At 36.4% G+C, this 14587-nt stretch overlaps 1 protein-coding gene across 1 annotated transcript; it reads right to left on the bottom strand.

The window, feature by feature from the left end:
- Positions 1-1399: 1399 nt before the first annotated feature.
- Positions 1400-14026, bottom strand: LOC146139246 (uncharacterized). Its single transcript, XM_083391856.1, has 9 exons — positions 13646-14026; positions 12794-12928; positions 10987-11087; positions 5977-6139; positions 5350-5500; positions 4332-4410; positions 3480-3647; positions 2900-3040; positions 1400-2528 (listed from the first exon to the last, which is right to left on the bottom strand). Exons 1-9 carry the CDS (start codon positions 14012-14014, stop codon positions 2486-2488), a joined length of 1350 nt encoding a protein of 449 aa, XP_083247982.1. The 5' UTR covers positions 14015-14026; the 3' UTR covers positions 1400-2485.
- Positions 14027-14587: the final 561 nt, after the last annotated feature.

The raw sequence follows: 14587 nt of genomic DNA, 5'->3' as shown, positions 1-14587 counted from the left end.
TTTTTTTACAGAAAACTTTCCATGACGAAACATTACAGCGATAAAACAAAAATTATCTGTGTTAAATAACAATGTGACGAAGTACTGCTACAGGTCTAATGTTGCACTGAATATGTGAATAATAGAAATCACCTTGACCCTTGCAAGATAAATGTCGACCTTAATTCCTGATCAGTAACAGCAAAATAATCTAGCAAAGCTAGCAATTCAGGTCAGACACATTAACCAGATCTTAAAAAGATATATATATATTTCGCCAACTAAGGCATCGTCAGTATATCTGAATAAAAACAAACGCAACAGTTAGACATTTGTGAGGATAGATGGCTTAACAAAATTAAAGCCAGAATCAATATTCAAAAAATGGTACTGCCCCAAATTAAGTAGTTGTCTAGTTCTTATCGTTTTCTTACGCCTCTACTCCATTTTTTCTTTTTGCCTTGCCGTTTTTGTGCCGTTATTTTGCGTTGCCGCGTTTCTCTCGACCCGTTTATTGCTTCTGTACAGGGGTTGTACAACTTGGATGCCATTACTATTTAACAGCTTTTATATTTTAGTTATTTTACTTTGTTTTATTTTAACTTTAATGTTTTCTGACTCATTCTTATACTGTTGCGTTTGTTTTTATTCAGATATACTGACGATGCCTTAGTTGGCGAAATATATATATATGTTTTTAAGATCTGGTTAATGTGTCTGACCTGAATTGCTAGCTTTGCTAGATTATTTTGCTGTTACAGGTCTAATGTAATAGAGAAAACATGTCACGAAAATAACAATGCAAAACAAAACAACAACGTTTAGATTTAGAGAGTAGTTCTAACGTTTTTTACAAGTTGTGACAGAATATTTTTAATTTAGGCGATATTTTTTTATAATAACTGCTTGTTTTATGACAAAGGTTGGTACGTTTTTTTCATGTGTGCTGATCAAGACCTAAAGAGTTAGTGCAGTGGTTAAATCAAAAGATATAAAAAAGGCAGGCTTCACAGTTTTACATTTTATAAGTAGACGATTTAAAAAATTAGATTAAGCAAGGCACGGTTAGGGTTAAGAGGCGATAAAAATCAAAACATTTAAACTTGTAGAACACAACGCATAGCTTTTTGACGCAACTTATCAAATTCGACAAAATATCAAATTTGACAAAAGCAGTACATTCTTCTGTTTTAAAACGATTCGGCAGTAATTCATGTAACTTTATTTTTAAACTGAAGATGGCAAGAAAATTATGTCGATTTTACCGAATTTTTTGGCAATAAAGATTAAACTAAGTATAGAACTTAGCAAACCGAAAATCAGTTTGTTTGTATGTAATAAAAAGATAAATATATTTCGCTATAAAGCATCTTCAGTATCTAAAAACATAACACAACATAAGACAAGAATACGCTATAAAAACCTAAACCAACTGTTCTAGGCAAGTGGTGCACTATGCAAGCCGCAACTGCTGCAACTAAATGACGATGCAATCAGTAAAGTGAAAATTTAGTTTTCTCTATTTGCCCTCTCTTTTTTATTTTCCACCTCATGGCGCGCATTTATCTGTCTTATCAGTTTACGTCACTTTACTGATTGCATCGTCATTTAGTTGCAGCAGTTGCGGCTTGCATAGTGCACCACTTGCCTAGAACAGTTGGTTTAGGTTTTTATAGCGTATTCTTGTCTTATGTTGTGTTATGTTTTTAGATACTGAAGATGCTTTATAGCGAAATATATTTATCTTTTTATTACATACAAACAAACTGATTTTCGGTTTGCTAAGTTCTATACTTAGTTTAATCTTTATCATTGATGTGCAACCAGAATCGTTTGTTTTCACCATTCGGATTCAGGCAGATTTTGTTATTCGAAAGAATACTTTGATTTTTTGGCAATATTCAGAAAAATATTTATTTTTATCTTAATCTTCTAATTTGGTGGTTTTCGTGTCCAAAAAGTGGATAAAATCGCGGTAGACCGTGCAATGGTTCGACTATGACAGTTTGGAAAATCATTTGTGCAGTTGTAAAATATAAAAACATGAATACTTGGTTGGCAGGAAATAAAGAAAAAGTTGAAACTTCACGAATGTCTGATATTATGTCACAGTAACAAATATTTGTGGTTGGTCTGACAAGTAACAGGGTCGACCCGGTGCTTAGCTATATTATATGAATATTTAAGCCTTGGTTTTCATCTAAAGCAGTGTTATCAATGTTGGTTTCTTACCAAAACTAGTGATTTTCTGGCGTAATAAACTTGGAAACACTGCATTTCCAAATTTACTTACTTACTATTATATCAAATATTATATTTACTTGAGCATAGAAATAACGTCACTTGGTATCTGATTATAGTTTTTGCTCTAAGCACCGGGCATATAAATATCGCAATAAAATATGGACAACCTTATAGTTAAGAGCTCTGTGCGCAAAACGCCTATACTAAAAAAGCACGTAGATCTTTGAGAGGATTATGGTTCAAACTTTGGTTGTCTCCAAGTTTAGCTTCCATGTGACGATTTTTCCACAATTCCCTCATACGCGCTGCAAAAATATTGAACGTTTACCAATATTCTGCGTTTGTATTTTTATTGTATATAAACAAGGTTTTCTTAACCGACACGTAAGAACTTAATTTTACAACCACAGTATACTAAGTCACAAAGAAAAAAGCCAGATACTTCAGACTTGCCCTATATAACTTGACTAAGACTTACACCGAACTCTTTTTGGTAAATAACTTGGGTTAAAGTTTATTGTTTAATTAACTAAAATTAAGGTTTTAAAATGACTGGAGTTCAAACAAATCATTCGCTTCATCACGTATTTATCAAACTGCCGTTGAAAACAAACAGCCTTACGTCTTTAAAAAGTATCTACGCATGCCGAAAAGGCCTTGAGTCACACAAGCTTACCTTAAGAGCGTTTGCGTCACGTTACACGTCACGATCCAGTGTGTGACGTTACGAGCCCGGTAATCCCCCCAAATGACGTGTCGAGCCACCTCACCAAGCGTTGTGTTGATAACGGCAATCTTCTTTAGATCGTAATTTACACTAAAAAGAAAAAAATATTTAAGTTTGTTTTGTCACAAAAATTTGGACAAAGTGTTCGGTAAAGACACATACCAATTTTATAGTTTTGTTAGAGGTTTATCAAGGGTGTTTTTGGCACTCGGCGGCCATTTTACTAGAAAGTAATGACGTTCTGTTCAGGGACACGGAGTCGATTGAAAATAATCTGTGTCCGACTCCGAACCAAAAAACAAACCCGAGTCCAGTTCCAACGAAATGTGCGATTTGCAGCCTGTATTTCACCCATTTACTTAACTAAGTTACGGTGGATTTTTAACAATCCACTCATAGGAATATATATCGTTCATCTACAATACAATATCAAGTAGGCCAAAAAGGATTTGTATGTTATCCTCGTATTACTGTGTCATCCACTGAATTTAAACTAGAAAATGAATTTAGATGCTGTTATTATTTTTACCGTCCGTATAAATGCAAAACGAAGAGATCTTGCCAGTCAATCAGCTCGCGGTAAATAAGGTTGGTCTCCAACCAGTTGGGCCGGCAAATACCTTGCTTTACAACGTATATCTTATCGGGAAACAACTTCCAAAGAGCCCAAGGTGCGATGGTTGAACTGCCTCCCCATCTGAAACAAAACGTAAAGAGGCTGTGGGTTTGGGAGTTGGGGGTTTGCGATACCCCGTATTTCCCAAATATTGGGCAAAATGTACAGCCGTAAGATCCAATTCAAACTGACGACAACTGTTGATGCCCGATAATTTCGAAACGGAGCCCATACCCGATGCCAAGTGGTGGTATTGGTACTAACCTATTTTTTACTGGCACTGCGCCAATCCGATATTGAATTAATATAAATATTCCAGCCTTCTTTTTGATACAACCCTATTTTTTAAAACGCGAATTTTGGCCTTACAACCTGGAAAAAGGCCTTTGAAAATAGCAAATTCCTATAGTTATCTTGTTTAAGGTTAGTTATGACGTATTTCTGGTTTTAAATTACAATATGCTTGGATCGTTCACTACAACAACGGGTTTAAGTAAATGTGACTTTTATAGGAAAGAAAACACTCGAAAAAAATGAATTACAAACTCTAAAAGGTAGATGGCATCATCTTGATTAACATGTTTTGATACGCACTTGTACTATCTTCAGTTATCGAAACGTCTTAATCAAAGTGATCTTTTTGGCTCTGCAAATCATTATATAACTACGTTAGAAATCCGTGCATAGTGTACCAAAAAAACATTGATGTTAAAATAGGGATGCTTTTGTTTTTTTTTGATGATTTTTTGTTTTACTTGCACTTACGAACTTTTGTAGTACTTGTACTCCCAGAACCAGCGGCGCAAAAACCAGGAATCCCTTTTTGCCAGAATCACTGCGTTCGCTGCAAATCATTGAACAAATTAGATCTATAACGTAGCTTGATAAGGAATTGCAAAGCCCAAAAGGTCACTAAGATCGACATCATCTTGATTAAGAAGTTTCGATACGAGCTTGTAACGAGACATAAAAGGTTGAGAACCGCTGGACTAGAGTACAATAAATCAAGTGATGTATTTCTTATGTGTTTTAGGTTTATTGTGTTTCAACAGTTTCATTTATAGTTAATCTACGGTAAACCGGGTTACGAAAATTCTAGTAGTGGTGCAGAAATCTTATTATTACTTCTAGTGGGAGCCGTAAGTAAAAGGTTGTAAACCACCGATCTAGAGTCTAGAGTAGACAATTTAATTCACATTGACTTTGACTTTAAGCAGCTTCAGAAATTTTCGAAAGACTGCGAAACCGCAAAATCGCAAGACAGAGTAATGTTATACGTAAAACCGTTGGTGCCTGTGGCGCGTTATATGAGACATCGCTGCCTTTTTCTCTTGGCTGTGTAGTATAGGATATTTGTTGTTGATGTCTATTGTCGATCGATCTTTATTTAGAAAGCATGCCGCCAACCTATATTAACTCTGTTATTGTGCCGCAGGGTAAAAAAGGTCTAGAACAGAGTTGGATCAATTACATTAATTAAGCGTGTTTGAAAAATGGAAAACAAAACAGTTTATGTCTAATCGCTTTTCAAAGAAAATGAACAAAGTGGAACATTATTGAAACTTCAATTTTCTCGACATCAATGTATTGAGCCAAAATTTTAGCAATTTACAATTACGATAAGAATTACACAGAATGATAATGTTTCAATTACAACTGATCCAAGTTTGGTGTAGAGTAGACTATTTAATGCACATGAAGCTTTTATAGATTACGTTTTTATAACAAATTAACAGCACTTTACGAAACGAACTATGTATTCCGAGTTTGAACATGTGCTTACGTAACGTATAACCGCTCTCCTCTCCAAGAACGATGGATTTGTTCATGAACTGTTCCATCGGCCGTATCATGACACTGTCCAAGTCCAGATACACTCCGCCAACTTCGAGTAAAATCTCCATCCGTGCCACGTCGGCTGTATGTTCTACATACTGCGAAAAAACAGGCTTGCTATTCGTTTTTTTTTATAGAACAGGCTTGCTATTTCGTTTTTTTAAGATTTTCTCCATCTTTTTAGCTACCTACATAGAGGTTCCATTTTTCATTTTGTGGAAGATTGCTTTTTATGGGAGTAGTTTTTACTTGTTTAGGAAACTTTGTCATACTCACTTGTTGTATATACCGAACTGAGAAAGAACAGAGTTTCCATTTCGTTCCTTTTTATAATATTTGTCCTTAATTTTTAGCTATAGTAGTTTTTTTCGAATAGGATTGATTTCGCGGATGCCATGTTTATATGAATTTCTGGTTAAACATCGATATTTACTTATAGTGTAACATGTGCCGGTTTTAGACTTAAAGAAAAATAAGAACATAGTTTTTAATCCACGTTTGATATTTTAAAAACGACCAAATTTTCGGTTTGCACATTTATATATATTACATTCAGATTAAACAACAAACCTACTAGTATTTTGTGGCCCCAGATATCTTTCGGAGAAGACCGCTTCACGACCTTGAGCGTGCTGCCAGCAATGACCTTGAAAGCTTTCCAAAATGGCCCGAGTGGTTCACAGTTGGTGTGGAAAAGTATAACACGTGGTCGTTTGAAACGAAGTGCTGCCATCAGCCTGAATCAAAAGACACTTAGATGGGGTGTGCAGGGGTGTACCAGATAACGCATGACAATAGGCCGATGACTATAGCTATCTGATAGCACAGGGGTCGGCAACCTACTGCCTGCCAATGTAATTGATCCGGCCAGCCGCTTATTTGATAAACTAGACACGAGTCCATTTCACATATTATTGACCATTTTAACCTCGTTAGTGCGAAAATTTGTCGCGCTTCCGCGTATAATCTTTATACGTCCGGATGTTTACCTTTAAAGGCTGTCTTTTGAAATAGATCAGCGCTTATATACCGTTCGCCGTGGAAAGCTGCCAAGTGCGTCGCAGACAAACGAAAAACGCATTCAAAATATACAAATATTGTGGGCATATAGTTTTTGAACATTTTTTTTATTTTTTATTTTGGTCAATGTAATACTAAATCTTGTAAGAATTTAAAATAAATGCCGGTATGCTAAAAAAAAAATCTCGGCCCGCAGAGACGTTTCTGAGTTTATTTTATTATATTATTGTGCGATCAGTTTGATCTGCACTAATCTGTTGTTTTGGCGTGACTTTGTAGCTATTCGACATAAACGAGATGAACGATGTTAAGGCAACTATCTGCAGTTTTTACTGTAAGGTTTGCCAGCACCAAAATAGCACCTTAAGGATATCTAAATTATAAGTTTGTGACACACTAGTGAGAGCAAAATACGGTTTCAACGATGCCCTCAAGCAATTTCACAAGCGTGCAACTAAATGTTTTGTGGTGCGTGTCATAAACCAAAGCACACCGTGGGCCACATATTTTGGTTCCGTGGGCCGCATTTGGAAGAGTAGCTTGGGCTACTTAACTAGGGTAGTTATTGAACTACGATCATATTTAGGTTAAAAAGGTACAGCTTAAACCAGTGGTTCCCAAACTGTGGGCCATGGCCCAGCAGTGGGCCTTTGGACTACTTTAAGTATGCCCATATTCCTATTTGAAAATATTGCAACATTCTGGTTTACTACATGTTGGCATAAACTGTGCGTACGAGTTGTTTAACTTCAGCAGACTTATCAGAAACTAAAGTTAGCCTACATTTGCTGTTAGACGAATGGTGTCAAGGAATAAAAATGTTTATAATATTGGATAACGTTTGTTAATCAATACCCACTATAGTCATAAGTAGAGGTGAAAAAACGATGGACCACCATCTGTTTTGCAAAAAAACATTTGGCTGCGGGATAAAATAGTTTGGGAACCACTGGCTTAAACAGTTTAAAAACTATACTGAATTTTGGGTATCGCTTCTTAACATTCCTAAACACCGAAATCTCAGTGAAAAGGCGATTTACATCCTTGTTCGCATGCCCACGACGGCATGACATACCTCTGCGAGCAAGGCTTTTCTGCGCTTGTTGAAATTAAAGCCAAAAACAGAAATTCTGTTAAGTAAGATTATAGGCTTATGAGAGTAGCACTCGAAACAAGGCGACTGATTCCTCGGTTCGTACAAAATGACTGATGAATTTATGTAGTTGTATTAAGATATTCTACGTATATCCTATATACTTATACTGGGGTGTATAAGTTTTGAGTAAGCGCAAAAAGGGTGAACCACTACGAAAAAGGGTTGACCACTACGAAAAAGGGTTGACCAGCACTGCTTTAAAGCATAATGGCTGGAGGTTGTAGCAAGACGTAGTAAGAATACACTTTTGTATGGACTTACTTCGTTTTACTACAACCCCCAACCATAATGCTGCAAAGTTTATTGTCAGCCACTATGAAGAAAAGACAAAGGATTTTCCAAGGGTTATTTCATTTGTTTAAGGCCGAAGTGACTTAAGTTATTAAGTGTGCTTAAGCAGTGGCGTAGTCAGCCGAAATTTTTGGGGGGGGCAAAAAGTTGGAATTTTTTGTTGATATTTTACCATTGTATTAACTGCCGTAACGCACACAAGTAACAATGTTAGCAAACCGTTTCGAGCAGCAACTGTCCGAGTGTTAACGCAATACTAAAAAAACAGTCAATGAGCAAAAACTGTCTGAAAGTAGTAAAAGTACATTAATGTATAGTAAATGTTATATTAACTACATCCTTTGTGACGTAACAGTGCATGACAATTGAAGGTGTGGCGTGCCAGTGATCAAATGTTTTGGTACTGCTCATAAATGCTACAAAACAAATTATTAAGAGTAAAATATTTATAAATTTTTGGGGGGGCATGGCCCCTCAGGCCCCGCCCCTGGCTACGCCTATGTGCTTAAGTTACTTTTTCGAAATGGCTTTAATTAATTTAAGTTATTTAGGCAAAATTACTAGACTTGATTCATGTTGTTTAGACAAATGACGTGATTTTAGACTTGGCTTAAATTAAGGTAATTTAATTTAACAAAATCTGTTAAACTGGGTTATTTAGGACAATTATTAAATGCAATAAATGTGAATTTAAAGAAAAACAGCGACTTGAGTGTAGTTAAGTCACATCCTTAATTTTTACAAGCTTTTCACCACCGTATTTTACTTAAATTTGCATTGGGAATGCTCGATAATATCGGATCAGGGTCGATATCCGATACCAAGTGGTAGTATCGATACTCGTCCGATACTAGGGTAGTATCGGTGCCGATTTGACACCAAATTAAGCTAGAGAATTTCAGCGATGTCTGGTGATCAAAAATAACGATTCTACCTTGCAAGGTAAATTGCTCAAAATATAATGTGGTAATTAAACATATTTACGCTAAATCAAATCGGGTTAAAAAAAAACTACTACTGAAGGTTTCAATTATATCAATTTTGAGCATAGTCACAACGTCATGTGGTATTAGATCAGGTCGCCGCACTTAAATATTAAATATCGGTATCGGAATAACATGTAATGTATCGAACACCCTAACTCGCATCACGTCGGCGTCAACTGTCGAATCTACTGCGAAAGGCCTTTCGGAACTTAGTGTACTTTTTCGCAAAGAAATTAACCGGGAACAAATAGGTTTAAAAAAGATATACAGTGATCTTGTTTAGCCATATTCCTTAAACTGGAATGATTGGACAACGCATGTGCGCCTAAAGTATTTTAAGCCATAAATTGCGAAGTCCAAGACTATTTTACAATAGCCTTACTCAGGTTTTTTTTAAGGTTTGGTTTGGGTGATCGCTAAGTAGTTTTAAGAGACCGCAAGTGTTTCATTTAAATACCAAAAAATAGCCATATTAGTTGCAAGTCCAAATTTTGGGAAACCGCTGGAAAAATTTGGGGGACCGTTTTGGTCCCCCAAAATACCTTGAAAAAAACACTGGCCTTACTGTAGATCATGAACTTTTTGGCATAATGGCATTTATTTAAACTTGATGTTCGGCCTTAAGCATTCAACTTAATAATCTTAACATTTTTTATTGGTCACATATAGTTTAGAAAGATTCTTTCAACCCGTATTGCTTTTCTGGAGCTTGTATTTCCATAGTAACACGATCGAATAGTCGAACGTTAAACGGGCCAAAGCACATTACAATTTCCTGAAGTTAACCAGTTTAAAGGCGACAGGAGTAAGTCGAACTCACGACAGTTTGAGACGCCCCGGGCTAATCACTGTACTTAATCGCAACCTACTATAATCTCATCACCGAGTCTATTTGCCCTTAAAATAGTGGTTGGCAAACTTTTTTTTTTTTTTTTTTTTTTTTTTTTTTTTTTTTGAAGCTATTGAAGGCCCACTACGTAAAACCACTACGAAAAAGTGGCGGATTCAGCATATTTGATATTAAGGTAAAATATAACACGGCGCCTTGGTGTCCAAAACACTGCCACGTCAAAATGTAAACCATACTATAAAACGAAGAATATGTACGCGCCGAGCGCGAATTTTTTTTAATTACATACAGTTTAAGTTGGCAAGAATGTAGTTCGACAAGCTGCCAGGACCACATTTGGCACGTGGGCCTTTCCAATCTGAGCCAATTTAAAAATTATATGCCACACGAACTTGTAAAATAAAGTGCAATGAATGCCCGACTATCACGCGACCCACAACTACATTATAACACTAAGCCATTCAAAAGTAAATCGCGGCCCACAGTTTGCCGACCACTGCCTTAAAACAACTTGCTGGAAACTTCCACAGTTGCGGATATTTACGGCAAATCGTAACGAAAAAAGTTAGTGGTTTCCAAACATTTTCAAGTGCCACCCACATTTGTGTTTTGTGAACTCCTGGCGACACAAAACACGGAAAACTAGTATGAAAAAAGGTTATTTTTTAATGAATTTATTTTAGTCTATTTTTAGCAAACAGTAAAAATGGCTTGATGACGCTTTACTCAACTGTCTGTTTACTAAATTATTCAGCTTCATTTGCAATCCATATACGTTGGGAACCCTTGGTATAGATAGGACGTTTCAAATATTTGTGTACCTATAGTAGGGCTACCACATTTCAGCACCCAAAAAGAGAACATATTTTGCCGGCAAGTGAAACGAAAGTAGAATTGTTACGTTTGAGTTTGATGATGTTTTAGTTACAAAAAACAGACACAAAAACAACAAATCAAATTTATTTTGTAGATTCATCCCAAGATTACTTTACGGTTCCCTTAACTTTTGCCAATAAGGAATGAACATTTTTTAACGAGATCAATTTACAATTTGTTGGAAAAACGTTTTCCAATCAGCAATTCAGCATGTTTCATGGCTACAGGATTAGGGAAACGTCTCGCCTAAAAGTCTTGTGAAAAGTAGAAGCAACTAATTCGAAGTGCAAAAAAGACATCATTTGGGCATTTTAAGCGTCCTCGGAGGACCATTCACTTTTCTTGTTAAAGAGGACGAATCCTCCTAAAAGACGACATGTGCCGTTAGGCCTAGCATATAGTTACCCTAGGTAGTGCTTCAGTGCTATGTTTGCGCAGCCGAAGTAGATAAAATGCACAATGTTGGGAATTTCGTCTTTTTCCATTTCTTGCCTTACTTCTTCAATCTGAAACAACAATGTAAACATCTTTAACCAGTTCTAAAATAAACCGATTTTTGTTTTTTTAACTAATTGATCGTTTAGCAAGTTATTAAAGTAAACGCTATTAAACGAAAGGTTATATTTTGGAGCAGCATAATGGTTTGAAGTTGTAGTAAGGTAAGAATATGAAAGCCCTTTCAGGAGTAGGTATCTTTTGGACGTTTCGAATACCTCTTTAGTCCACGGTTTCTCAACCGTAGCCCTCGGCCCCTCTAGGAGGCCACAGAGCCGTCATTGGGGGCCACGGGAATAACTCTCTAGCTAGATATTGCGAAAACCAAAATGTCACTATTTTCAAATATACCAGTTTTTTTGTGTTTTTTATTATGACTGTAAACCCTTCTTGTAGCGTTTTTAACGCATTTTTCTGACACGTACTTTGACTCGTCAGTATGAATGTTTAAAGTAGAATATTGCTTCATTTAATTTGGTCGTTCGCGAGAGACAAGTTTGGTTAACGCTGTGGCGAAACAATTACTTGTTCTGCTTCATACCTAGCCTTGGAGTGCGGCGTCAGCGTTCTTTCGGGCGGCCAATTATTACTTGCCGATACCCTTCGCCTAATCATTAAGTGTCCGACAAATGCTGTTCGGCGAGCAACTAGTGTGCAATGCCAGGTGCAACATTTCCGCAATTTCTTTTAAGAGCGTTCAGTTCCAAAAGAAACATTCCATCGTAGAACGCATAAAGTACGGTTATTCGGATATTCAAGGTCATTTTTAGGCCAACATTCAGCGGTTCATACACAGCTTATTTGTCATATGTGGACTAATAGTAACGCTTAATTAAATAGAAAATCGCGAAATCATCTCGACGAATGTAGTGATATTGCCTGGCTCATTACAAAACAGAGCTCAATATAAAAATACCTTGGTGGCGTCGAAGACAAGTTTGTTATGACTAACTAAGTTAATTTAAATAAAATTACTTATTTTCTAGTTTTTTAAAAGTAGGTGCATTTATGCGTTGATTAATGGCTGTATTTGTTATTAACGTGAAGAAGTAAAACAATTAAAATACGTTAAACACGATGCTTGGTATTTTTACAAGCAGGGGACCACGAGGGTCGAGAGCCTTTCAAAGGGGGTTACGCAGAATAAAAGGTTGAGAACCACTGCTTTAGTGATTTTCCACCGGAATTTTTTTTAACTTGAACAAAAATGTGGTAGCATACTAGAGCGGTGCCGGAGGCTATTTACCTGGCTAACAAAAAACCTTAAATCAATGTAATCACTAGTAATTGCAGTAACAATATAACTAACTGACATCCTTACCCCTAATACTGAACTATTATAACACTTAAAAATTTTGCAATGGAAAATTATGACTTATTCTGCAACCTGAATTGTTTTGTAACCTGGTAAGACATACTCCAAACGTAATTAATTTTTTTGCATTTACGTAGTTAAAATAGGAAAAATACACTTAGGTGGGCCATGGTCAAGTTGTTGTTTGTTTTCTAGCGTGTTACAGGCTCACCTATGTAATGTCGGCATCCCCCAAACTTTTTACTGTGCCACAAGTTAAAAAAACGTTAAAAGCACTGGTTTAAAGGCACAAAAATGACATATCGAATTAAGCGCTCATAAATGCCAATTGTTCGGCAAGATTGCGAGCATCATTCAAACTTGAAACATTGTTTATTGTTTTCTTGCGAGTTGTAAGCTCACCTTTGTGATGTCGTCATCACCCAAGGCCCATCTTCGTTCCCTCTCCTCTTTAAGATACGCGTCGATAACGTCATCATTGATGACCTCACTGCGCGAGTTGATTGAGCTGTCGGGATAATGGTCGTATCCATTCCACTAACGGGCATAAACAAAAGAAATCACAAAAAGGTGTTGTAAACATGTCATTTTGATATGACTTAAGTCCCTGGCAAGTTATTAGTAAAATAACTTAAGTCCAAGTCAAGTCTTTTTGAATAAATAACAAGTCAAGTCCCAGTCCAGTCATAGTTAGAGCAAGTCAATCCAATTAAAGCAAATCAATTCCAAGTCAATCCTTGTCATAAAAATAAAATGTTAAACTTTTAGATTTTTTAGACTCGTTTTTTAAATTCGATTATGAACTAAAAAATAGGAAAAAGCAAAATATACCGGTAGCACCAAAATTATTTTATGTGCAAATTTGGATAAACAGCTTAATTTTATAAAAAAGGAAAACACTTCAATATTTAAGGAAAACATTTCAATTCAACCCAAGTCATTTGCCCAAAAGACTTTATCCGAAAGAAAGTCAAGTCTAGTCATTAAAAATAGTGACTTAAGTGCTAATCAAACACAACCTGTTCGAGTCTACTACCACATTTTGGTCAAAAAGTAAAGCACATTCAACACTAGACATTTTTTTAAACAATCCGAATAACTCTTCATTCATTTTCAGCGTCATCGAAAAAACAAAGAGTATTTCGAAACGATCAAAATGATACCTACTTCTGTATGGGCTTTGATACTCTTATGTGAAAAAAATGTCTAACACGATAAAACGGTATAACTGAAAAATTTAGATATTTTCTATACCTTGAACGATGGTAGAATTGGTCTTCGCGCACTGATCTGGAACGGGTTGCCGTTTACCTTCACGTAATCGCTCGCCAGGTGCGCCTGGTAGTCTGCATACGTCATCAGTGACGTAGTGTCGTTCATGCGCACGTTGTCGAAAGGACGAAGCTTTTCGTTCGAGTCGCAAAACTTCTCAGCGATATCGCCAACTTCATACGTTCGAGGAACAATACCAGGCTCATGTTTTGTCTTGAACGCTGGGGCCTGGATGTTTCGCACGTCTCGGCCGCTTCCCAGCCATTGAAGGCAGATCAGCAGGGCTACTGAGAATCCACAAGCGCCCAGCACCTGCCTGCCTACAGATGGCGACTTTTCAAACCCAGACATTGTTCGTCCTACTGCTAGTCCTGTAACAGATCGTCACCGTTAACGGCCATATTTTACAGTGGTGCAATGACTTAAGTGCGCTTAGGTCACTGCTTTCAAATGACTTGACTTCAGATTTTGACCAAATTACCTGACTTGACTTTAGCCTTTTGGACGAAATACTTAACTAGGACTTATTTGCTTTAATGTCAAAGACATGACTTGCTCTGGTAATGACTTGACTTGGTTTTGCTTGATATTTTGGTAAAGACGTGACTTGGACTTAGAAGTTATTTTTTAAATGATTTGACTGGGATTTTATTTCCAAATGATGGTGTTTTATGTAAGTAGTTTTCACAAAATCGACAACATCCTCAAAGATTTACTTTTTCATTAAGGCATCCTTGAATTGTTTGAGTAAACAACAGAGATCTGTTTACAATGTAAAGTTTCGTCCGCTAGAAAAATTAAAATTTCAGCCTGGTTAAACAAAATCTCAAAAACAAAAACTCTTGAAATGTCACCGTGCAAAGCGCACGTGTTTTTTTGGAGCTGCTGATTTTAGATTTTAGAATTATCCAGTTTGACAAGTTA

The sequence above is a fragment of the Ascidiella aspersa genome, chromosome 6 (assembly GCF_963924565.1).
Source record: "Ascidiella aspersa chromosome 6, kaAscAspe10.2, whole genome shotgun sequence".
NCBI classification, from domain to species: Eukaryota; Metazoa; Chordata; class Ascidiacea; order Phlebobranchia; family Ascidiidae; genus Ascidiella; species Ascidiella aspersa.
The sequence above is the reverse complement of the archived record's forward strand: the minus strand, read 5'-3'. Positions and strand labels throughout refer to the sequence as shown.

Excerpts from the sequence above, each read along its gene's own strand:
- LOC146139246 (XM_083391856.1), bottom strand. The coding sequence starts at position 14,014 with ATGTCTGGGTTTGAAAAGTCGCCATCTGTAGGCAGGCAGGTGCTGGGC. Across the intron at positions 12,929-13,645 it reads CAATTCTACCATCGTTCAAG|TGGAATGGATACGACCATTA; the intron begins GTATAGAAAATA and ends TATGCCCGTTAG. Across the intron at positions 5,501-5,976 it reads TCTGGGGCCACAAAATACTA|TATGTAGAACATACAGCCGA; the intron begins GTAGGTTTGTTG and ends GTTTTTTCGCAG.